This window comes from Salarias fasciatus, chromosome 13, assembly GCF_902148845.1.
Source record: "Salarias fasciatus chromosome 13, fSalaFa1.1, whole genome shotgun sequence".
In the NCBI taxonomy this organism is placed as follows: Eukaryota; Metazoa; Chordata; class Actinopteri; order Blenniiformes; family Blenniidae; genus Salarias; species Salarias fasciatus.
In genome coordinates, this window is record NC_043757.1 from 22,080,551 (window position 1) to 22,104,285 (window position 23,735).

At 42.9% G+C, this 23,735-nt stretch overlaps 4 protein-coding genes across 6 annotated transcripts; 2 read left to right on the forward strand and 2 right to left on the reverse strand.

The window, feature by feature from the left end:
* Positions 1 to 1,353: 1,353 nt before the first annotated feature.
* Positions 1,354 to 5,208, forward strand: LOC115399364 (uncharacterized). The gene is made up of 4 exons (XM_030106686.1): positions 1,354 to 1,489; positions 2,193 to 2,403; positions 4,433 to 4,733; positions 4,802 to 5,208. Exons 1-4 carry the CDS (start codon positions 1,461 to 1,463, stop codon positions 5,206 to 5,208), a joined length of 948 nt encoding a protein of 315 aa, XP_029962546.1. The 5' UTR covers positions 1,354 to 1,460.
* Positions 5,209 to 6,172: 964 nt separating this feature from the next.
* On the reverse strand, positions 6,173 to 11,409 carry ecd (ecdysoneless homolog (Drosophila)). Its single transcript, XM_030107385.1, has 14 exons — positions 11,304 to 11,409; positions 10,673 to 10,899; positions 10,385 to 10,502; positions 10,168 to 10,255; positions 9,797 to 9,975; positions 9,311 to 9,503; positions 9,019 to 9,147; positions 8,795 to 8,920; positions 8,631 to 8,716; positions 8,441 to 8,544; positions 7,540 to 7,792; positions 7,295 to 7,362; positions 6,954 to 7,171; positions 6,173 to 6,740 (listed from the first exon to the last, which is right to left on the reverse strand). Exons 2-14 carry the CDS (start codon positions 10,875 to 10,877, stop codon positions 6,495 to 6,497), a joined length of 2,013 nt encoding a protein of 670 aa, XP_029963245.1. The 5' UTR covers positions 10,878 to 10,899; positions 11,304 to 11,409; the 3' UTR covers positions 6,173 to 6,494.
* A 336-nt stretch (positions 11,410 to 11,745) lies between these two features.
* Positions 11,746 to 21,327, forward strand: fam149b1 (family with sequence similarity 149 member B1). 3 transcript variants are annotated; one of them, XM_030106401.1, is made up of 16 exons: positions 11,746 to 12,200; positions 12,968 to 13,084; positions 13,575 to 13,719; positions 14,376 to 14,524; positions 14,684 to 14,827; positions 15,424 to 15,585; positions 15,667 to 15,848; positions 15,952 to 16,094; positions 16,546 to 16,614; positions 17,474 to 17,583; positions 17,918 to 18,142; positions 19,267 to 19,390; positions 19,471 to 19,596; positions 19,770 to 19,851; positions 20,042 to 20,179; positions 20,364 to 21,327. In XM_030106401.1, exons 1-16 carry the CDS (start codon positions 12,154 to 12,156, stop codon positions 20,444 to 20,446), a joined length of 2,046 nt encoding a protein of 681 aa, XP_029962261.1. In that variant the 5' UTR covers positions 11,746 to 12,153; the 3' UTR covers positions 20,447 to 21,327. The 3 variants fall into 3 exon arrangements, with proteins under 3 accessions (XP_029962261.1, XP_029962263.1, XP_029962262.1); XM_030106403.1 differs by having other exon boundaries at positions 13,631 to 13,719; XM_030106402.1 differs by lacking the exon at positions 16,546 to 16,614.
* On the reverse strand, positions 21,313 to 23,375 carry dnajc9 (DnaJ (Hsp40) homolog, subfamily C, member 9). The gene is made up of 5 exons (XM_030106405.1): positions 23,030 to 23,375; positions 22,224 to 22,364; positions 21,880 to 22,134; positions 21,666 to 21,752; positions 21,313 to 21,575 (listed from the first exon to the last, which is right to left on the reverse strand). The coding sequence occupies exons 1-5, from the start codon at positions 23,201 to 23,203 to the stop codon at positions 21,474 to 21,476; spliced, it is 759 nt and encodes a 252-aa protein (XP_029962265.1). The 5' UTR covers positions 23,204 to 23,375; the 3' UTR covers positions 21,313 to 21,473.
* Between the last annotated feature and the right edge of the window lie 360 nt (positions 23,376 to 23,735).

Genomic DNA, 23,735 nt, shown 5'->3' on the forward strand with positions numbered 1-23,735 from the left:
ACTCCAGCCAGTGTGCCTTTAGAGGTTTTATGGTCATTTGACAGCTAAACAAACATTATTGCACTCACTGCAGCTGTCGCGGTGCATTTTACAGGCCTTTCCTCCCATGGTGGCTTTTAATTCGTGCATAACTTATAATAAATATATAAAAACACATAATTGAAAAAGAAAAATCTACACAAAGAAGATTTACGAAATAAAGCATGACTTTCTGCAAAGCTGAAAGTAGTCAGTCTGTTTAACTTTATGATTTACCATCTTATTAATAAAAATGCTTTTTTTATGGATGTTTTCATGTACTTCTCTGCAAAAAAAAATCTACACAGCTGGAGTCAGATGAGTCTCTTTACAACAAAGTGATATACAGTGATAAACTAAGAATTTGGTTGCATGTACAGATTAAAAAATAAAGTAACAAGATGGTAAGGAGAGGAGCAAATGTCAGCAAGCAAGAAAAACTTGTGAAAAAGATCATTTTTGCAAAGTACTGAAGCTGTGAAAAACAAGTTCTGTTCACATGTAAAAGGATTCAGTTAGTTTATTTTTAATCTGGCTGCTCGGCTGTATAGTGCCGGCACGGTGGCCTCGCAGTGAGAACACCCCTGGTTTACTCAATAATCCTCCATAAGTCTAAAATTATGCATTTCTGGTTAATTAGTGACTAGAAAATGGCTTTGTGAGTGTGTGTGTGTGTGTGCGAGCGTGTGTGTTCAAGATGGAACCTGCCTCTGCTCACAGTGAGCTGGGTTTGACTCCTGCGTTGGATAAAGTGAAAATGAATGGGTGAATTTAGACATTTTGTCTCCTCTCATTGTAACACACTGCACCCAAGAGAGAGCTGAAAACAGCAAGAGCGCCCCCTTGCTAGGCGTCACTGTAATTTCTCCTGCCTCCAACTGTTAGAGAAAGTCAATAAAGTTATGTGCATACTGTACATATAGTCACGTGTGCACAGGCCTTCACTCCTGCGGTCACATGCATGTGTGCACGGAGTGCACGCAGATACTGGACTCACTGTGGGAATGGAGGGTGTTAGATATGTCACACACAGGTGTGAAGGTAGAGAATACAGGCAGGATTTTATGTGCTGTCAGCAACAGTATATCCAAGCCTCAAGGACTATTTTAACCATTAACTTAATTTAGAAAGAAATCAGAATTGGTCAGATGTCAAAATCCACATTAGGTGATATAAAAATGAATGTTTTATTTATTTTTTCTATTCCTGATGCTGCTTCACATAGTTAATGACTGACCACCTTGATTGGGTTTTCAATTACAGAGCACAAACAGAGGGAGGCCAAAGTCCACGTGGCTGGAAAACAAATGAGGTGAATGTCCTCTGCCGGTCAGGCGCGTAATGGAGCAGGACACGAGCGCGTGCACTGGAGCATTACTGACCTCCTGGCTGCAGTAGGAATGAGCGAGAAACGACAAAATCCAAAGGCGGACTGACCGACGATGAATTATGATTTTATACATCCAACAAGGTGAGTTACGCTCCTTTCTGGCGCGCGCGTTTTATTTTTATTTATTTTTTTTGGCTTCAGCGCAAAATGCGTTTACGCACATGGTCCTCCATGTGGATCTTCAAGGCAGGGCGACTCGGTCAATATCCAAGAAATACTTAAGGAAAATGTAACGTTTTTGCTTTACTGCCACTATGAAACGCACACAATTCATTTAACTATATGCATAATCTCCATAAAACACATGACGGACCATTTATGTCGATTATTAGAATGAAATCGAGCAATAAAGAAAGTGGTGTACAAAAAGCAACGAAAAATGTGGTTAAAAAAAGCTTTGACTATTGGGTTTAATTGCGTTTGAAGATGATAATCCGTTATGATTATTTCTTTCCTCATCAAAAAATGTATGAAATAAGCAGGCTTGGATTATTTCCAAGAAGCAAAATGTCCTGATGCCAACTGAAATGTTCCTTCTGGAAACAATGTAAGAGCAGAAAACACTTTGTGGCAACAGTGGTGCAAGTTTAGTCTGGTGTAAAATCATTAATCAAATTGAAGTTGTCCATATTTTGGCCACACTGACTCCAGAAAACAGTTTTACTCCCAGCATGCAACAACCTGTACAAAATTGATTCACATGTTTAAAGTAAAAGGTCATCTTTCAAGCATTATTTCTGAAAGAAAAAAAATGTTAAACTAACATGTTTCCCATCATTCTTAGTGTAAGAAGTTTTGGGAGATCGAGGACAGGACGGTGCACCTCAGCAGTGAGAAGTCTGTCCTGGAATCAGACACTGAAGCCCCTCATCCCCTCCCTCTGCCTGGTGCTGCTGGTCGTATACGGGCTGGCTGACAAACTCAGAAACTTTGTGATCGGCATCTTCATCCCTCAGTACCACTACCACTACCCTGTGGTGCTCTGCTTTGGCCAGGTTGGTGGTTTATTCCTCTACAAAATAAAATATCTTGATAGGAGGGAGCGTGAGAAAAGAGAGAACAGGGTCGCTGAGTTTACACAGGGAGCTTTGTGTCCTGACAGCAGAGTGTTTGCATATCCTGTCACTGCTGCACATTTATTACTCATCTGCTGTCATAAAGTCCCGAAAAAATATGTCAGTCAATATGTGGTAAAATTATTACTAGTGTATCAGCGTAGAACAAATATTCATTGATAACTATTTAAAAATGATTAATTTTTTTCCATAGAATTTCTGTTAATCATTGCTACAGTTAACTTTGGACAATGGATTTCCATCTGCTGACTTTTGTAGCTCTTTTTTTTATGGTTTAAAGGTGAGAGCAGAGCAGTGTGGGGAATGACGAGAATGGAGGCGTTATAGACTATAGTCTAAGAGCATTGTATCAATCTGTGAGCTGTTTCAGTTATCAGGTAAGGACAAGAATAGCCAATCAGTTACTGCTACCTATTCTTGACTATGCAAATGTTGTCTATTTTAATGCTACCTCCACCTGTTTAAATTCTCTAGATGTGGCTTATAACAGAGTCTGTAGATTCATCCTCCGCTGCCCCTACAGGACACACCACTGTGTTTTATATGAGAAGTTGTCTTGGCTCTCACCTTCTGCTAGAAGAAACTATCACTGGTTGCTGTTCATCTTTAAATGCATCTACTTTAACCATCCAGAATACTTAAAGCAATGTCTTGTGCCGTATCATACTCCGTATAGCCTCCGACACACAGATCAGGTTTATTTTATAGTTCCAAGAACCAACACTGTTTACGGAAGATCTGCCTTTAGTGTGAAAGCTCCTCGTGACTGGAACAACCTTCCTAATCATATCAGATCAATAACTTCTCTATCAATGTTTCGAAATGCCATTTACAGTCATCCTCGAAGCATCTGTAACTGCTTTCAGTTTCTTCATGGATGGATCTTGTTTGGAGCAATGCCATGTAAGTGCAGTATGGGATGATGTACAAACAATGACTTGGAGGCTGGTTGAACATTGAGAGCAGGTCTGTGTGTAAGTGTGTGTGTGTGTGTTTGGGGGGGGGGGGTACTGTTTATTTCGTTGCTTTTTGTTGTTTCTAGTTTTGATGTTCTTGTTTTTGTGGGATTTCGAGTTGTTGTTCTGACTTTGCACCTGTGCTATTCATTTTCAGTTTATGTGGAGGTCCCCCTCAAAAACGAGATGGCTCATCTCAAGGGGCAATGCCTCTGTTTAAAAATGTAAAAAAAATAAATGAATAAATAAAAATATCAGATACAGTGATGTTATGTACTCTTATTGTTATTTTTCCACATTAGTGAATTTCTGAATCATATATCCTTTACTTAATCCTCAGAATATGTGCAAAAATTAGGGGGAAAAAACAATGTTGGCGAGATTTTTTTCAATAAGACATTTGAGCTCAGCATGTTTTACACGCCAGTTCATTTTTTTTAATAGTGCTATTTAAAGACACAATTATGGATTTTCAAGATTAAGATGTTCAAAAACCTGAGAAGACGATGCAAGAGCTTTGCCAAAAACATTCAAAAGATATAAAGCAACAACAGAAAGCTTTAATGAAATGCCATCAATCATCTGCTTGTTTAAGTAAAAGGTCATGAATACAGATGAAGCACATGAAAGTCACTGCACCATTTTAATGGCAGAAACCTCTCAAAAAACAAAACAGTGGGCATCAACAGTTGTGACGATTCTGACCATTTTTGTGGAACTTCAGCAGTGTTTTGAATTAAACTGGTGCCTGAAGGTTAAGGCAGTGTGTCTCTTTTATCTCTGTACTGTTTCCACAACACTGCTAAATTAATTCAATAAAGACAAAATGAATTTAATTCCAGCTAGAGGAAATGAATAGATCAGGTGAATGAAAAAAAAAAGGAGTTATTTTTCAAAATAAATTAAACAGAAAGAAAAGAAATCTTTATGGGGTAAATCAGCTTTATATATTTATATGTCTGTAAATGTTTAATTTTTGATTTTTCTTCCAGGTGCTGGTGTCTCTTCTCGTGTTGAACCTCCTTCACTTCCTGGGTCTGGTGCCTCTGAAGCGCTACTCCAGGAGCCTCGGCGAGAAGCTGCTGCTTCCTGCCATCTGCAGCAGCATCCAGGACGTGATGGTCATGTGGCTGAAAGCCAGCAGCCTGTACAGCGGCGTCTTCCTCCTGGCCCTGCCTCTGCTGCCCCTGGTCACCGTGGCCCTCAGTTTTGCCCTGAAGACGGCGTCTCCCCCCTCCGTCCATCTCTCTGTGATGACCGCCATCCTGAGCGGGACCTCTGTCGTCATCACCGGTACGGCGTTTAGCGGGGAAACAGGCGACTCGGTGTATTTCCGCTCATCGTGTTTCTCTTCTCTGCAGCCTCTCGGGGTTTCTCTCACACTGAGCCTCTGGAGTACGCCTACGCCCCTCTGGCTTTACTCCTCCACGGCCTCTCTCTGACCTGTCTGGGTAAAGTGTCCGACGCCGAGAGCCGACGCCCCCCGGAAGCCCAGGCCTCCGCTTTCGACGTCTACTACACCTCGCTGGTGAACCAGGGCCTGGTGCTGGGCCTGCTGTGGCTGCTGCACCCGGACAGCCTGCGCCGGGTGCTGAGCCGGGGCAGCTGGAACAGCCTGCTCTTCAACGGATACCTGCACGCCATCCTGCTGCTGGGCACGCTGCTCAGCTTCCTGATTGGGATGTCCGCCCTGTGCGTGTCGCCGTTCGCTGCTGCGGTGCTGCACTCCGCGAAGCAGGTGCTGGAGCCTTTTTTTCTGCTCCTGTAGTGTCCAAACACACGGATCACTCTGTACTGTTATGGTAGCACAGTGTTGCGGTTGTTACATTTTGGCAGTATGCAGTCATAACCGAAAAGAAAAATGAGAAAGTTCAAATAATTGACAGTAGGGTCGAAAAGGTTTAACAAAAGCCTCTTTTCTATTATTATAAAGTGTTCACTTACACTCCAGGATGTGACGGAGTTGGAGAGGGACGGTCATTCAGAGCCAGTTTGGTGTTTTTTTTTTTCTCTTAAAGACAGGATCAAATGTACTGATAACATCTGAAAAACCACCTGAGCAAAGATCACCTTGTTCCAGGTTGATGAAGTGCATCACGAACCTTTTAAAACTGACAATGAAAGTATTGAGCGGGGAAAAAAAAAAAAAAAACATCAAAGCCAACTCAGTTACAATGAGACAACTTCACTTGATCACAAGTTGAACCTGATGTCAAACAAAGATCCACAAGTTATGGTACTTTGCATGTAACTGCAAGAGAGTGATTCTTTTTGTTTTTCTGGTCAAAATATGGAGCTCCTCCTTCTGGACCACACACAGTATCTTTCACATATTTAACAGTATTTAAGTTTTTTTGTTCTGTCCTTATTTCTCCTCCGTTAAGTGAACGTTAACAGACTCCCCGAATGACTCTGAAACATTTTTCAGATGAAAAGGGACAACAAAAGGGAAGCTCGTGTTTGCACAGGCCAGAGACTTTTGAACTCACGTCTTCTCGTGTTTACTCGACAGTGTCACCTTCATTCAAACCAGCTTTCTGAATGTGTGACGTTTTAACCACAGGTTGGACATTTTTGCCCCTGAATGAACCCGACTGCCGAGAGGTCGGCTGAGAAGGGGTGAAAACAAAAAAGGTTTTTTTTCAGAAGACTAATCTTAATTTTTGTAATCTGATATCTTTGTGAAAATGTATGCATAATTATTGTATTTAAACATTCCAACAGCATTGTGGTGTATCAGTGGTTATTTATTAATAAACGTCAATGTGAAGAAAACATAAGTTTTACAAAATTTCTTGATACAATCTCAACATACTAAGCAGCACGAACCTCATTTGGAGTTGATGAGATATGACTTTCTACAAAAAAAAGACACCATTTGCATTTTCTGTACAATAACAGTGGAGGGTGAAACACAAGTGCCAGGATTTTGTTGAGAATATTTAATCTCAACAGTGAATTGAAATAGCAGTTGCCAATATGGTTTATCATCTGGTCTTCAGAGAAAGACTCCTAACATTTACTTTTCCTCGGCGCCGGTGCGCCCCCTGCCTGTCAGGCGGGGTCGGAGTTGGGCGGCAGGTGTACGCCCAGGCTCTGCAGCAGGTTGGAGGCCGGCCCGGCCAGCCCGGCCTGGCAGCTGAGGGACTCCATCAGGTTGCTGACCAGATTGAAGTCCACGTCTAAAGGTTGGATCTCGCCCGGCTCCTCGGTCTCTCCTTCATCTCCCTCCGCCGGGAAGCCGTCTCCGAAAGAGAAGGGGGGGAGGCGGCTGCTGTCCGAGGCCTTTTTGTTGTAATTCTGCAAGGAAGAGAGATACAGACTACTGCTGGGAAACCAATCCAGCTAAATATATTGCAGTGGTGCAAACGCCCACATGATGGTGCTCACGCAACAACTAGCTCCATTATGTACAAATGACAAATGGATGTAGGAGATACTAATAAGCTGCTCACAAGCAAATTCAGCATTCAGTGTAACGGCAGCGACGGCGTGATCATTTTCAGAATTTACCGTCTGACTGAAGCTTTGTCCGATATTGGTGTTCATCAGCTCCTCATCCATTTGGTCCATGTAACTTTTGAGACTGTCCAGAGTTTGCGTCCCATCTGTCTCTGCGTTACCAGAGGAGTCGTCTTCTTCTTTCACCTTGTCGTCAACTTCATCATCATCTTCATCATCATCATCGTCGTCGTCAAGATCATCTGAGTCCAGCTCCTCAGCTTTGCCTCCTGAAACAAGATGACATTCAGGCTGACTGTAGAAATGGTGAAAAACCCAAACAAACAAACTTCGTTTCTTTTATTTTATTTCATCAGTTCGGAGCAATGCAGGATATTTTAACGTTCACGTACCCAGTAGCTTATCCAGTGCGCTGGATATGGATTCTGGATCAACATTAAAGGGCTGAGCTGAACTGCTCCTGCAATGCAAAGAGAGCCAATGAGAGGCCTGGAAATCAGATGATCGTTCTGATGTTTTATATTCATAAATGTACACAAAAGTTCACACACTGAGGTAGGAAAACCTGTGCTCCACATGTGGGCATGATTTATGTTCATAACAAAAAGTACAAATATTGAGACCGTCTCATCCTCACCAGGGTAATTCCGCCCCCTCGTGTGACGACATGGTGTTGAGGAAGCTCTTCATCCCCTGACTGACCGCCACCAGGCTGTAGCCAGCCACCTCTTCCTCCTCGCTGTCCTCGCCCTCCTTCGCCCTGTCCTCTGTGCCTCCGACACGCTGTCCGGAGGAACCGGAGCTTTGGCCGCCAACGTCGGCTCTGATCCCGCTTCTCTCCTGCAACATCCACTCCAGATCCTGAGCCGTGATGTCCAGCCAGCTGTCGCCTGGAGAGCGACACAGAGACGAGCTCATTGTGGGGAACGGTTAAAAGGAGACGGGGGAGAGAATGGGCGGGACGCACACCAGAAGGACAGAAGATTAAATGAACTGGTGGCGGAGAACAGCAAGGACATGTTTACACTGTAGCAAGGTCAAAATAAGTTTACATTTCTTATTTTAGGAAGATTAGAAATCTTTTTCTTATTATGGTGAATTGAGTAAAATTCAATTTAAATGAAAGATTACTTCACTCTTTGGCCATCTTTAAATCTAAATTATTCAATTATCATCCAACTTTATAGTATCCCATTGACTTTGAGGTTTAAGTGGCTGCTGTTATTAACTCCTTTGCTAGTTTTCTTTATTATTTTCATGAAGGAAATGTTAAGGGAAGTCCCTTTTGGGCTTCTTTCCTCTCTTGCAGTGTCAAGATAAATTACTGTAATTCTGTATTATATTCTCACTTTGTGTCAATAAAGCAGTACGTGATTACTCATATTGACTCTTCTTGATGTTGACAGAAAACTCAAAAGGGTTTCTCACAATGTAACCTCTCATCTCCTCAGCTTACAGGATGAATTAACAGACTTTAAACTACAAAAAAACAACGATTCCACTGCTAAAATGTTTCAGCATGTTTCTGCTCCACTCACTGTCCTCCTGTGGGAGCTGTGACTCCTGTTTCTTCAGCTCTTCCACGGCGAGTGTGTCGCAGTCCTGCAGCAGCCGGAGAATTTCTTCACCCGGGGTTAAAACGCTGCAACGATATAAATAACAGTTTAATTTTGTAAAAAGCGCAGGTGGGTCCACACACAGAGAAAACAAACTAAGCTCATTCCTCACCTCGACGTTGAGACGACAGACTGTTTGAAGAAGTTTTCTGCAGATCTTGTGAGTTGTTTGTGACGAGCAGAACCCTCCAGCTCGCCCTGCATTTCAAAAGAATTCATTTAAAAACGTATCGTGAGGAAAAAAAAAAAGTGGTTCGTCAGTTGTGTGCCACTCACCCGAAAGTAGTTATTCTTTTTCAGACTGGCCATGAAGCCTTTCCACTGAGGGTTGCAGCTGACCGGAGCGTCGGGCTCAGAAGAAGGCGTTCTGCACTTGGAACAAAGGATCTCAAAGCCATGGGCCTACGATACAAGTTACAAGTTTTCAAATCCACCTGTCATTTTCCACTCTTGTTTGCAACAAGGGCATAAAGATTCAAGAAAAACCAAGGATGCTGTACCAGTTTCATGCCGAGCTCGTGAGCTCTGTACTGGGGATGAGAGCGAGGAGGCAGAGTGAAGCCGCTCCTCCGGTCGGGGGTGAACTGCTGCTGCTGCAGCTGGGCGTACAGGCAACGCGAGAACGTCACCTGATAACAAAGTCAGGTGGAGGTTTGGAATTGGTTTTCCAGCTGACGCCAACGAAATGATACCAAGCAACACTGGAGCAAGCTGATTTTTTTTTTTTCCAATTAGCTACAAAAACAAACATGCACGCTGTTCTTATTTTAGATTTTCATCTTTTATGCTCACCATGGTGAGGACCCTGGTATCAGGAGGGAAAGTCTTGAATCTTCGACACGCCTGCAGATCTACTGGGTCTCGCAGGTAGAAGGCTGAAACTGCAGGAGCGACCAGATCTGGTCGCTGAGCCAACACAGAGGCAATTCCTGCAGGGATGTAGCAGTGGGCATGGTGGAGACCAGCTTTTATCTTTTCAGGGTACCTGAGCAAAAAGTAGAGAGAAATGCATTTGATTTTTTTACATTTTCAACATTTTCAACAGTTTGATTTCAGTACTTCTGTATGCCAGTGGAGATCTATTCCTGCATGTTATTTTTTCCATGCATATTGTAGAAAAACATACTCTGCACTTAGCATTCAGATTTTTTTTACAGAGGCAATGTAGTCAGAAACACGCAACGCTTATGCTGATATAATTTCAAATGTTCACACTTGGCTGTGACTTTGACTTTCTTGTAAAAACAGATTTCTACTTGGATGCGTAAGATTTCTTACCCTGCTATTCTTTTCCTCACAGCCGTGCGAATCTTGGGGCTGGCCAGACAAGCTTCTGTGTTGGTGGAAAGGAGAGCCAGAGCCTGCTCCACGCCCGGCACGACGTCCTTGGGGAAACCCACAGAACTGGACTTGGAGAGGGATGGAATAATATGGAGTTCTCCCTGATAAATGAAAACCTGCAAAATACAACAAGTCAAGAAACACGTCTATATGAAGACACGGTGAATCTGAAAGTTTGTCAATTGTATGGGCTTAAAAACAAAAAATTTGAGTAAGAATGTAACAGTACATTAAGAAAAGTATGTTTTTAACACCGGGCTGAAACCTTTGCTCATCACTTCATCTCCCATCTCATTTGGATGTCTCACCCTGTTCTCACTGGTGTCTGGATTCAGCCACTTGGGAAGATAATCAGCTGCTTCAATCAGAAGAAACTCCCCGTCGTTGTCCTCGACTCTGTAAGCACAAAAATTAGAGATATTTAAAATCCAGACACACAGCATTGATTTGCGCTTAATTATTAAACCAAAGCAGTTTTTGATTTTGAAAGAAAAAAGAGAGAGACTTCCAAGCACACCATCTCACCTGGCTGCAAGTTCTGGAAAATCCTTTGTGATTTGCTGCAGGAGGTAAACAATAAACCATTCATCCTCAACGTTGTCTCCGAACTGTGTACTGCCACCAATGTGTGCAGGAACACCACCTTTTAATAAAAAAAGACCACACATCAAACACACAAAATTGGCTTTTTCAGCGTCCACATAAAGAAATTTTTAATTAGCAGACATCTTTCCAATCTTACTCAAGTTTCAAATGTGCTGACCAATGCAATGCTCAAAAGCAAAGGCAATTCACACTGTCAAAAAAACTTACATTTCTCAGGATGGTATTTGAGGTTGAATGGCTGATGTTGCCAGATATACTGCATCAGAAGAGGAGCAACTTTTGCCAAAATCTCTTCAGTGAGGTGCGTCAGTCGGTTCTGAGTCTGTTGTGAAGATAAACACTCCGACTGGATCAAGAACAGTTTGTACTGAACGACATCCTCCTGCATCACTCTTCTCTCTGGGAAATCCATTTTTCTGCTTCTGTTTGATCCCCTAAAAAAACACAATGGCAAAACAGTTAGAAGGTCGATCACGATGATATGCGCCTTTGGGCGATTTGCGCGTTGCGCAAATAATGGATCCTTTGATTGCAATGTGAGTTTTACCAATAAAAAAATAGTATGCAAAATGCTTGGTGGTAATTTATTGATTTTGCACATTGTTACTTTTACACAGATTATAAAAATGTCAACAGTCCTATTTTTTAAAAATACTTTAATGATATTTAACACACTAATTAAAGATCTATTATTCAAGCAGCGTGACCGGTAGATCGCGCAAATCACCCAAAAGCGTCGGACTTGAAGCTCACATTTCAAGAGTAAAACAGCTCAAATCACTCAGTAAAATATCAAGTACGGTCACAGTAATCTATTAATCAGTTCAGTCAACCTCACCTTGTCTTATTCCCAAAGGCTTGACATCAATTCAAGACAAAAGCAATGCATTAAGTATATAAAATTAGACAAGCGTCGCTTACACGCTTCTCAGGGTTGTTTAGGTCCTGCAATAAAGTATGGTCGGCTAACCCAACGTTATGGCAATATATAGTTCCTACATCAAATATTTACAATTTTAAGGCAAATAAAAACACTATTAAATGAAAATATGCTACAACAGATTAGCAGAATAAATGCAGATTATTGTAGCGATAGTTTTTTTTCACTTAATTGATAAACTATGAGTAGGTCAAGCGGGGATATTTAATAGACGTACTCAAGTATTTACCTTGACTTCTGGGATATGTAGTGAATCGCCGAACTTCTATTCACGCATTACTTTAACATTGAACTCAATTTCCCATGAGGCTGTGGGGTTACGTAGCTGCGTATCCATGACAGCCGCGTTATTGTTGGTGTCAGTGGTGCTAATGTTAGCTTCCGACTGCTAGCCCCACAAACATTATACTCTCTATTATTTTGAGACATTAATTCACAGAAAACCTTTGGGGCACAAAAAATGCATATTTAGAAACCCTAGTCTCGCGTGAAGTATGTTATGGGGACATTTTATAGTGCTATTCGTGCCTTGTTTTTCATTCCGCTACCGCCAGTATAACGGAAACTAGTTTATTTTTAGCTGCATCAATTTGAAACATCGTTCGAATCCGTGTCTCTAGTTTTTAATCTATTCGTATCTGTGTGTGGAGATGTCAGAGCTCTCTCTTAACTGGTCGCAGAGAGTCCTGGAAGCGGAGGCGAGAGTAAGAGACGGAGGTTTATGTATATAAACCGGAGATAAAGGAGGATGATTTCACGGTACAACAGGAGATCTGTATCGCAGAAACTGGAAATGTGAGTACTGGCCTATGAGAGAGAAATGCCTAATTTACACACAGCTCCGAGGACATTAAATGGCTGACAGGTTGTCCACCATTCATTGACATTGTAATACTATAGCTTGACTGCTTTCCGATGTATTTTTACTAGCCAGAGGATTGTACCTTGTGATAGAAAGAAGAGGTTCCATGGTGTCTTTGATGGTGTTCTCAATATCAGCAGACAGACATGTGCAAATTTCTTAGGTTGTCTCTGGTCTCACAAAATGAAACAGTGCTTTGTTTAAGATAAGTTTAAATTATATTCTACATGGTATTGTAGTTATTACTCTCGTCTCATGAGTTGAAGTTCGTACTGGACCTTGATATTTGGAGTTTGCATGTTTTTCTGGTACATGTTTTTCCTTTGGATACTCACCTTTCCTCCCACAGTCAAGAAACTCATTCTTCAATCCATCCATCTTCTATACACCTTTATCCAGTTCAGGGTTACAGTCCACTGGAGCCAAGCCCAGCTTACTGAAACCAAAATAAGTGCTGAGCTGAATTGCCCATGTGTCAGATATGATCATCTTTAATTTCCTCTGTGCCTGCACAGTGATGGACTGGAGACCTGTCCAGGATCACATCTGCCGTTGTACATTTGTAGATGGATTGACTCCAGTACTGCCTCCTGTGCTTGATTTGCATACAGCATTGAAGAAAATGGTCACATGGAAATGATAGGTTACCACAGTTATTTTGTTAATTTATTAAAATGCTCCCGGTCTCTCCTTTGGATAGTCGTGGATTATCTCGAAGTAGCCTTGATCATCATCCTCTTCCCGAAGAAGCAGACGATAATCAACCTCCTCAGCGCTACCTCCATGACCTGCAGGAATCTGTACACACACACACCAGGTAAATGTGCGCTTGTTATACACAGAGAGAACAGCAGACTCGAGATATTAGTCAAGATGAATCTAATTGTAACTTACACACACACACACACACACACACACACACACACACACACACACACACACACACACTCATGTCTTGGTGTTTTGTAATGTTACACCATCTTGAGTGGACAGCTGATTCTCAGAGTTCTTGCTATGTGACACCACTCAGAAGCAGTGGATTAATTCATATCACATTGCCTGCTTCAGATGTGCAGTTAAAAGAATAAATAATGTGGCAACCTGTTAGAATATTCAATTAGTTTAACATTTGTCCTTTTATTTTCCACTTTGATTTTATCAGCTGCTTGCTTTTCTGAATCATACAACAGACACTTTGTCTTTAGTAAGATATAAAATGCTGACTTTTCAAAGTCACTCGGTACATGTGACACAGAGGATTTGCTATCGGATGTGGCAAAGTAAGACAGACTTGCTTTTGTGTTTAGCTCAGAGACGTCTGCTGCCTCAGGCCACTCTGACTGTCCCACCGTCATCTCTGTAGACTCCAACCAGTCCTGGTCAGGTATCCACAGCTCAACAGGAACTGGAATATCCACAGAAAGGAGCTCTGTTTTCTCCTGGGGCTACGATGTAAGTCTGCTCTTGAAAAACACAGCCTTGACGTGAAATGATAATGCCAGTCTCCTTTTTTTTTTCCATGTTACTCAGCAGAAGTACCAACGTACACATACTGGAAAAAGATGTGCTTTCCCCACCGTGGTATTTCCTATCTGCGTTGCAGTTTTGCTGCAAAAATGAAAAGATGTTTTGATTTGCTTTTGAACATTTTAATGAATTTGTGAGAAGCCATGTAGGGACATATAATCAGAATCTGTATGAAGCTGCTCATAGCTTCCTTTTCTGCCACTTTTTTTTTTAGCATCCAAGGTCTAATTCTGCTGGGTATTGGGTTGTTTTTGTGCTGTGCTTTCCAGACTCAGCTGGTGCTTCAAAACTTTTCCAGACTCAATAATTTATTTAGTTTTTGTCCTGAAGTCATTTCTGAAAGGGGAAAACTTTAATGCACAAGTACCACTAGTCTTGTTTGTTGCTGTTGTTGTTGCTCCCACACCAAAAGTCACTGTTGACCACAAACACTTTTATGCATTTCATGCATGTTAGAGCAGATAACGTTAATGCATTCCAATATTTGAACAGGCAGAAAAGCAGAGGCTTTCAATCTCGGAGCAGCTGTGTAAGAACAGAGAAACAACCAGATTTCTTTGTTGTGTTTTTCTGTCCCACAGGAGTTTGACGAGGCGGCGTCACGGCAAGTGCAGCAAATGTTTGAGGAGATCGACAAAGAGCTGTATGATGGGAGAGGAAGTGGGGGAGGGATTCTCCAGGGGCTGCAGGATGAATGTCAACAGTGGGCCACGCGTTTTCCCCATCTCCGGTATGGTAGCTACCCTTTTCCTGCCAGTCTCCTTAGACCTGGTAGTGCTGAGCAAAACAAAGCAGTGATGGCATCAAAAGTCAACGCTGAGTGATGGAAAAAAAAAAAAAAACCTTGAAGGAAGAGTGATTTTACACATTCATTTTATCTCTCGCTCAGCATCCTGGGGACTCAGCTGCTGCACCCCAGCGACGAGGGCTTTCAGTGGTATGCTTCATCAGGGAAAAGAAGCTCTGCAAACAGGCCGTCATCCGGCGGAGAGAGCACTGGGAAGTCCCAGGAGAGAGATAAAGGTGGCGCAGAGTAAGTCTTAACTGCACTGACTCACTGGCTGTCTGACTGATCAGGGAAGTTAAAGTTCACCAGATACATATTCCCCAGTGACTGTACACTGATCTGAAGCTTTTCCACATCAGTCTGTTATCAAGCAACAGCTCAAGAGATGTTTCTGTAGACATTGATACTAATAAGCGCGACCAAAAATACGTGTGTTGTTGAAAAATGTGATCTTAAAGAAAACATAAATTAAAGATTATCACTCTGCTCCGTCTCAGATGATTGTTTGCTGGCTGTCCACGTGACTGCTGCTGGTCCATCAGTTACAGAGCTGTCCTGACTGATGGTGGATTCCTGACCTAGATCCTCTGTCTTCTTAAATTCGAATTTAGGCCAAAGTCATGTAGGTTAGCTGTGATAAATAGAAACTATGGGCTGCAGTAGGCCGAGTCACTGCAAGACTAAATTTACCTCAAAACTGAGTTAATGCAAGATTTAGTATAAAGATAGACATTTTTGAATTTGTGACAAAAGGAAACTTGTGGAAAATGTTGAGCATTTCTGTACACTTGTGCTAATTTAATGTTTTCAGATGTGCTTGTCTTCTTTCTTTTTGGGAAAAGGTTGAATGTGCAGGGCAGGAGAGCTGCACTTATCAAGTCTTCCTCAGCGGAGTTGGATGGACCCACTGGTACCTCCACCACCTCCAACAGTCATGACAAGCCAAGAGTGATTGAAGTTGAGGGCGTGATGGAGGAATACTTGGCTTTCGATTGCAGGGACTTGTGAGTTACTTCCCAGATTTATATTCCCATAAACTACAAATATCCTAGACATTTGACGAATGAATTAACTATCACTGTCAGGGATGACGAGTGGGACCAGGATTGTTTGGAGCCGGCCCGGAGACACCACTGCCTCCCCCCGGTCTCACCCTACCGATGTCGCCGTCAGGCGGTGGTTGACCTGCTGTTCGATGACGTGTGGCAGCAGGTGGTGGGCTGGATGAAAGAGCTGGTCCAGCGTCAGTGGGAATACTGCACCTCACGTAAAGCTGAGTCTCACTTAACTTTGCACGCAGAGCAAACTCATATGCCTGCGAGCACACCTTACAGAGTTTTTAAAAGTTCACGTACTTGTGTGATTGACAGAGGATGAAAAGCTCTCTGGGAGCTTGAGCCCCGTGCAGCAATACCCCCAGAATCCCTACATGCTGCTCTCCACACCGCCCACAACGCTGCCCAGACTTGGCCAGAGCCGGGTGCCCCCGCTCACCGCTGGCCTCCAGTTTCAGGTCAGTGGTCTGAGGAGGACGGGGGCGCCGTGAAGCTTTTCTTTACAAACAGGTCTTTAAATGAGCATATAATCTAACATGCATAATGACGTTGCGTTCATCTCTGGAAGGATAATGGCAGATATGCTGTGTCAGGACTTATTTACTCCTCTTCAATCACAGTCGTCTGCTCCACAGTTCACATTCGATTGTCACACGTTTTCACGCCTGCCTGTTGCTCTTCAGTCTCTCACCGTTTCTGTTTCATTAACTTTTATCACTGTTTTCTTTCCCTCCCTCTACACACTCCGCCCTTCACCTCACTGCTGTATTCATGTGTCCCGTTTGTTTTTTCTGTTTGGCTTCCTTTCGTTTAATTTCTGTCTTTGTTTACCTTTGTTTATTTACCATTCCCTCCTTCCCTGTTATTTATATCCACTGCCCTTTTTGAACATGTCCCCCCCTCTTAAAGAACACAAAGTCGAGGGGCTCAAAGCACAAGTCGAGGCGGAAATCCAAAAAGCAGAAAAAGCCTTCCACTGTATGTAACTCACTCACTTAGAGCCAAAATGGAGGCGTGTTGTCTACACGCTGTCCGTGGCGGCTCCTTATTTCCATCTCTCGAACAGTGGTTGTCAAACTTTTTAGTGTGTACCACCAGACAAAATGTTGAGCTTCCCCAGCAGTAGAAATACAGCAATACAGCAAAATACACTGCTTGATTAACTCAAGACAATTCACAAAGGAGTCGGGCATTGACTGACATGGTCAGTTTTACCGACAACAGCCACTGTACCAAGCAGCAGTGATATTAAGGAAGCATTGTCATACAGAGCAGCAGCTTTCTATCACTTGATAGGACAACAAGCAAATAAAGAAAATGAAATAAAGGAAAGATAATACTCATGAGTTTCATGCGTTCTAATTTGATGATATATTATATAAATGGATGTCATTCATCACTGGAGGAAGCTCTCATCCCACTGCTTGTACACGTATCACAGTTTGACAATCAGTGCTCCAGATTAAATGTGCTTGTGCCTGTTGATTAACACAAAAACGTCCCCACTTTTATCTTTTTTTTTTTATTACTGCAAATCATTCACATTTATTCTGATCTGTTTTTTTTTCTTTTTGGGGAGTTTTAAAAGCCTTATTTTTTCTTAGTTATTGCCTTTGTTGCTCACTCAATGTTGTGACAGTTTTTTTTTTTTTTTTTAAACGGTGGCATCGTAGATCTGAGCTCCTTTTGATATCGCTGCATGATGAATAACCATGTCTTTGAGGTGATATGATTTATTTGTTTCACAATAGAACATAACTAACCACCTGGTTCCCCTGCTGTGTGACCTCCCACATCATCTCACCTCTCCTCTGACTCTTCTCATGTTATCTTGCAGGCGAGGGTCCCGACGGGAGCGGCAGCCACCCAGCACAACTTGAACGACCTCATTGTGATCCACAGCATCCCCCTGCAGCAGAGGAACCTGGGCGTGCTGGAGAGGAACCAGTACGGACACGCTTTGAATTGCTAGCAGAAAGAGTTGTTTTTTTTTTATGTATATACTGTATATGTAATAATTCTGAAATAGTCCATAAATATTTACACATATGTAATCAGGTTTGCTCAATATCCACGATGCACATCCTGCAGAAACTGCACTTATAGGAAGAGTGAGAACAGATGAATGCATCACATTTTGCTAAACAGGAGCTTCTCGCCTCACTTTGTGACTTATTTTTGTCTCTGGTCTTCACACCTTGCTTGGCATCTTCCCCAGCCAGTTGGCTTGTTGGCCATGGACCGTTCATCCACCGTGTTCTTCTCCTTCTCTCCTGCCCAGGGAGCCAGAGGAGCGTGCGTCGCACCGGCCGGCCTCCAGCCTGGTGCCGTCCAGCAAACCCCGTCCTCGCAGAGCCCTGGAGCAGAGCTCCTCGTCGCTGACGCGCCCCCCACAGTCGGCCCGACGCAGAAACCCGCCTCCCCGGACCCTCCTGCCGTTGGTTCCCAGCCTGACTCAGTCCTGCGTAGCGGGATCCATGGACGAGGTCATCCGCGGGACACGTCTGTGAGTTTCAGCATCGCGGGAACAACAACAACCCAACTCCTGTCTTACTTTCTTGACTCCCTCATTCTCCCCTATGGCCTGTGAAGCTGTGCAGAGGCTGAGATTACTTTGAAAACCGTCTCGCTTTCAACTCGCGCCTTTTGGGTTTGCACAGTAGAATAATGGAGGTGGAAGGTGGGAGGAGATAAAAGTTCCATATGTAAAACCATCTTTACAGACGAACTTACCATGAACTGTAGCATCTTTGATTATGTTGGAGAACAAAAAAACATCTGTGAGCACATATGGAATATTTATTTGAGGGTTCAGTTTGATATTTTTGAAAATTGTCTTTTTCGTTTGAAGGTGTGTGAAGCGTCTCGAGCATCCAGCTCCTGGTATATTTAGCTGAATGATGAAGGCATCAAGATTGCCAAAAAAACAAAACAGGGTTTTCTTAAGGCCTATTTCTGACTGAGGAAGCATTCATACTGGTTGTTTCATTTATATACAGATTGCTATAGATCAGGGGTGTAAAATATAAGGCTCATGAGCCAAGACCGGTCTGCAAAAAGGTCCAGTCCGAACAGTCAAACCACCAAGGAAGTTGTATATATTTCAAAGAAAACACTGATTAATGCATGATACAACAGTGATAGGAGAAGTGTTTTGGACATTTTCACAGTATTTTGCACCAGAAAGTCTTATTGAAATTGGTTTTATTTCAAGATCATAGTAATATTTGATCACAGTTATTAAGTTTTATTGAAAATGTGGACATTTTCATTTTCGCATAGTTGTGAATAGAACACCTCAAAGTAAGTATGAAGCTTCTCACTTGAAAGATGAAACAACTCAAGCTAATTCAATTGCATGAGAAAAAAACATTTGTGGCTATTACTATTTCACTCACCTGCACAAAGTCACAGCTCTGAAACAAATAGTAGTCTGACGCATTAGACTTGCTGATCAGATTCAGTCTGGGGTGATAAATTGTTAAAAAAAAAACAACTTTCCTGCTCACACTGAGACTGTGAGTTTCACAGAACTCCCACGGGCATCTATTAAGATATATCTATATGTTGGACCTGATATGCAGCAGAAATTTAAAAAAAATGTCTGTGAATGTCTGCTGTGCTTCTCAGACCCACAGCCAGCGACCGGCTGACTTCTCCACTGTGCCCCTTAAGCCGAAACACACTCCTTCCCCCCATCGGCACCGGGGAGCCAGAGGCGTCTCACTCAGGGCAGCAGTCGAAAACTGCACAGGTAACAGCAGCCGTCCGGTGCGCCAGTCACCAAGTCGCACCGGAGCATTTAACAGACGAGCCGCCTTGTCGTCCCACCAGCGCCAGAAGGGCCCGTCCAGCCGAGCCCACAGCGCCATCAACAACGAGGCCGGCGGTTCGATACCCAGAGATCGTCACCACCTGCTGGACGTCTTCTCCCGTCCCAACACGACTCACACATACAGGGTGAGACGGGAGAAATTATGTTTACTCACATGAATCATATGCAGAGCAGCGCTACAATCCTTATCTTCTCCACAGTTTTAGTTTAACCATCTTTCTTACAGTATCTTTCCATCTACCTTTCCTCTAATGTACTTTGGAAGCTCATGAATTGTAATGTTTTTCTTTGTTTGCAGTCGGACACTCCTTACCGCCGTTCCTTCACAGTATTGGATAACATCGGGCAGGGGCGGCCTGGCAGAGCCTCCGTGGCAACAGGTCGGAAATTCAATTCTGGACTATTGAAATAAAGGTTCCCAGAATTCTTCGGGAACACGGACTTGATACATAGCAGTCTCACCTTTATTTGCACTGTACTGAGACTGTTGTTACTTATTTTTAACCTGCGGTGGGAGACAGATGTGGTGGAACACCAGTTAATCGCTTATGCATTCATTTATTCCACCAGACTCTCTTGGAATCGGCGTGACTGGCATTAGTCTTGGCATCAGCAGCTCATCTTTCTTGGACTCCGTTTCCCACCACCCCTTGGGGCACTCGCCCATCAAAGATGAAGAGGAGCCCGAGCCACCGGCCCCCGTCCCAGGTTGGCAGATTAAAGCGGCTGATGAAACTCCTCCACACTCTGAACGTGCAGCAGCTGCTGCCTTCGACTAAAATTCACCAACCAGAAGAAAAAAAAAAAATAAATTGCTCTTTAAATTTTGGCCTTTAACATACATATATACATTTTTTTTTTAAACTTCTGTCTCTGTTCCTTGCTCTCTCAGCTCCACTGGTGCCTGTGTCTGGCCCGCCGCGAACACACACCCGGGGAGGCGTCTCATCCAGAGCCAGCAGACCCGCCTTGTAGGCCAGACCTCATCCCCGGAGCCTTCAGCCATCCGTCTCTCCGCAGTGCAACGAAGAGTACACACCCTGCAGCCTCTGTGCCCACCAGACAGTCTTGTTTTTACAGAAGTAGCAGACTTTTTCATACGACGCTGCTGCTTAGGATAAGTTTTTGTTAAAGGCCTATTTTTGTATTTCAGCTCATGCGGCTGCCAAACAAATCAAGGATGACAGTAACTCCACCTTCAGAGTATGAGCCGTATGTGTTGACCTTTATACTACGTGTGTATGACGTGAATGTGTATTTATTTGGACGTGAATGTACTGTGTGTTTCCCCTGCGACGTGGTGTAGTGCTGGTTAATGACTATGCAGGGAATGACATCCTCTCAGACGGGAACAGAGGATTAAAACGCACTTCTTCCTCTTCTTTGATGCGACATCAGTTTGGTACTGTATCTTTTTATAGAGAGGTCATTTTCAGCTGCCTGGTGCAAAAAAATAATGTATTACCATCATTGAACACTAAAACAGTAGAAAGCACCTTTCTCTGCATTGGTAGTTTGCTGGAAATCCTGAATCAGAGAAACGACTGGGGCTCTCTTTGTTTTGTTTTTTTTTGAGCGAGGACGCTGTTTTTGTAAATAACTTATTGATCATATCTGTACAAAATGCTGTATTGTGATATTTCTTTCCGTTTGATCTGAGCAAGGCCAAGTTTGGATGCTTTAAAGGCTGACTGCAGGGTTACTGTACAACAGGTTCATTTTACATTAGGATAAAATAATCAGACAGCAATGCCACAACGGTGATAAGGCTTGAAAATATAAACTTTCTCTTCAATGCATTTTTAAAAAAAATGTTTTTTATACAAAACAATAAATAATATACTCGATAAATACGACTTTATTTGTATCTCAAGAACATTTTGGCAACAAAAGACAAGAACTGGTTACAGATCTTCAAGTGCCACATTAAAACTGAACAAGTCTAGAAGGATGAAAACAGAGTTGAACACACACTTCCATATCCACATGATATTTCATCTTTTCACTTTTTCCCTTTACGTCCTTTCGTACTTTTCTTGGTGTACTTTGCCTCCAAGTCTGACAGGAAACTGTTGAAGTTTTGCTCTCTTGATTTCTGTTTTTTCTGCAAACCAAAAAGAGACAAAATATTAGAAAAGACAAACTAACTAAGGCACGGACAGTTTTACGGGCATGTGGCTGGGTTATCCGTTACCTGAAGCATCATCACCAGACTGTCTTTATCATCACCCAGGCCGAGCTCTTTCTGCATTTCCTCCGCTTCCTGTCGCTCCCTGTCAGCCTGGAAGGTTAGTGAAGTAAACCATACAACATCAATCCTATTGTCACCCAACACTAGAGTGAAGGAAGCAAAATTCAAGATAGTAAACTTGCGATTAGGCGAGAATATTACAGCTTTAATCTCTCACCCTCTTCCGACGGGTCCTCTTTTTGCTCTGGCTCTCTTGAGTGAAAGCCGGGAAGGCCGTGACTTCTCCGCTGTCTATGGTTTCCTGAATGATGCTGCACAGCCTGGGCTCTTCTTCTTGGGTGGCGCACATAACAGAGGTCATGATGGCGTCCATGTCTCCCTTGTGCTGCACGTAAAGCTGGATCACATCCTGCCGCTCTTCATCCGAGCCCTTGTATTTCTTCTCAAACTCGAGGATGTCCTGCACTGTGATCTGAGACAGGAAAACAGTTGCTCTCATATGTTAAACACAGACACTAATCAGAGATGGGGGATATAAAAATCGACTCTGTGTTCGGATACCTTTGGAAAGAGAAGCCTCCAGTAGTCGTCCCAGCATCGGTCCTGACTCAGGGCGTCAGACTCCTCGTCCACGATCCCCTGCTCATCATAGACCGCCCTCTGATCCTTATCGCTGAGCACAACATACACCTTTCCCAACACCTGCAGTGACAGTCCATACAGATATACTGACACAGCAGCTCCTACTGACTGGATGTTAACACATGTTGCCATTTGTCCAACTACATGTAATATGTTGATTCAGGGATTGGACAACACCATCTTCCAAGTATATTAGTTGTCTCTGCAGGTACAATGTTTTCTTGGCTTTGAAAATAGATTATTTGCAACTATCCTGCCAAATTCAGTTTTGATGCTGTTCACTTTTGCTTGAGATAATCAGGTTTTCTTTTTCAATACATCAAACTTGGATTTAACGAGGATGTTGGGCTGGAATGAATTATACCGTGTTAAGGTGCTAATAGTGTTTCCCCACCGTTTCCATTTACGAAAACGGAGCGGGAGAACAAACCTGTCGGTATAATAAAACCCATTTAGTAAAATGCATCTTAAAAATGACGATATTGCTCAAATAATACCCTGCACTCTTACAATAAACAGGATAGATCAATTGATTGCTTCAAAGTCAGTATCTACTTGGGTAATAATTGAGATTCATGAAGGATTTGATGGGTTTCTTTATTCCTACAGGTGTTAAAATGTTGTAAATTAGTACAATCGGTGTTATCTGAGCTGCACTCACGTGATCTGTGTTAGCTAGCCTGTAAACCTAGCTTGTTTTGACATCAACAACAAGCATTAATGACCTGGAATTTCTCTGTAGCCAGAGGATCGTCGGGAGCCCGGTCTGGGTGGACCTTCAGGGACACTTTGTAGTAGCTCCTCCGGATCTCCGCCTCGGTCGCCTCCTTGCTGATCCCCAGAACTCCGTACAGGTCCGAGCATTTGAAGAGCTCCTGGCACTGGTCGAGCAAACCCATCCTGACAGCAGCGAAACACGTAAATAAGCGGTGCAATGGTTCCTCTTCAGCGTCCACACGACGCGTACAGCTTAGGCCTGTGTCAATCAGTCTGTTAATGAAAGCAAAGTGTTATTCCCGCGAAGCTTTTGTCGACAGGAACTATTTGGCGCGCTGGCCCGTCACAAACATCAGGACGTACAGCGACGTGCTTACGTAGCACGGGCAAGGGCTCCCATTGGTTCAGAGTGTTGACGCGTCAGATTACGTATTTGGAATCGTATTACATTTTTTTTTAAAATGCAATTATAAACATGATGAACTATGATTATGACATTGATAAATCGATATTTTTTCCCATAAATAAGACTTACTTTTATGGTTTCTCATCCACAAGCAGACTCGTCAAGTAACGAAGTACAAATACTTCGTTACCTTACTTAAGTAGACATTTTGGTTATTTATACTTTACTGGAGTAATTATTTTTTGGACAACTTTTTACTTCTACTCCTTACATTTTCATGTAATTATCTGTACTTTCTATTCCTTACA

What these genes read in the sequence shown, in the direction of transcription:
- LOC115399364 (XM_030106686.1), top strand. Translation starts at nt 1,461, where the DNA reads ATGAATTATGATTTTATACATCCAACAAG. An exon ending in TGGTGCTCTGCTTTGGCCAG is followed by an intron (nt 2,404 to 4,432) that starts GTTGGTGGTTTA and finishes TTTTTCTTCCAG; the next exon opens with GTGCTGGTGTCTCTTCTCGT. An exon ending in GACCTCTGTCGTCATCACCG is followed by an intron (nt 4,734 to 4,801) that starts GTACGGCGTTTA and finishes TCTTCTCTGCAG; the next exon opens with CCTCTCGGGGTTTCTCTCAC.
- ecd (XM_030107385.1), bottom strand. Translation starts at nt 10,877, where the DNA reads ATGGATTTCCCAGAGAGAAGAGTGATGCAGGAGGATGTCGTTCAGTAC. An exon ending in GTGAGGAAAAGAATAGCAGG is followed by an intron (nt 9,504 to 9,796) that starts GTAAGAAATCTT and finishes CTTTTTGCTCAG; the next exon opens with GTACCCTGAAAAGATAAAAG. An exon ending in GAGGGGGCGGAATTACCCTG is followed by an intron (nt 7,363 to 7,539) that starts GTGAGGATGAGA and finishes TTTGCATTGCAG; the next exon opens with GAGCAGTTCAGCTCAGCCCT.
- fam149b1 (XM_030106401.1), top strand. Translation starts at nt 12,154, where the DNA reads ATGATTTCACGGTACAACAGGAGATCTGTATCGCAGAAACTGGAAAT. An exon ending in ACGCGTTTTCCCCATCTCCG is followed by an intron (nt 14,525 to 14,683) that starts GTATGGTAGCTA and finishes TCTCTCGCTCAG; the next exon opens with CATCCTGGGGACTCAGCTGC. An exon ending in GCTTTCGATTGCAGGGACTT is followed by an intron (nt 15,586 to 15,666) that starts GTGAGTTACTTC and finishes TATCACTGTCAG; the next exon opens with GGATGACGAGTGGGACCAGG.
- dnajc9 (XM_030106405.1), bottom strand. Translation starts at nt 23,203, where the DNA reads ATGGGTTTGCTCGACCAGTGCCAGGAGCTCTTCAAATGCTCGGACCTG. An exon ending in GGAGGCTTCTCTTTCCAAAG is followed by an intron (nt 22,135 to 22,223) that starts GTATCCGAACAC and finishes TTCCTGTCTCAG; the next exon opens with ATCACAGTGCAGGACATCCT. An exon ending in AGAGGACCCGTCGGAAGAGG is followed by an intron (nt 21,753 to 21,879) that starts GTGAGAGATTAA and finishes CTAACCTTCCAG; the next exon opens with GCTGACAGGGAGCGACAGGA.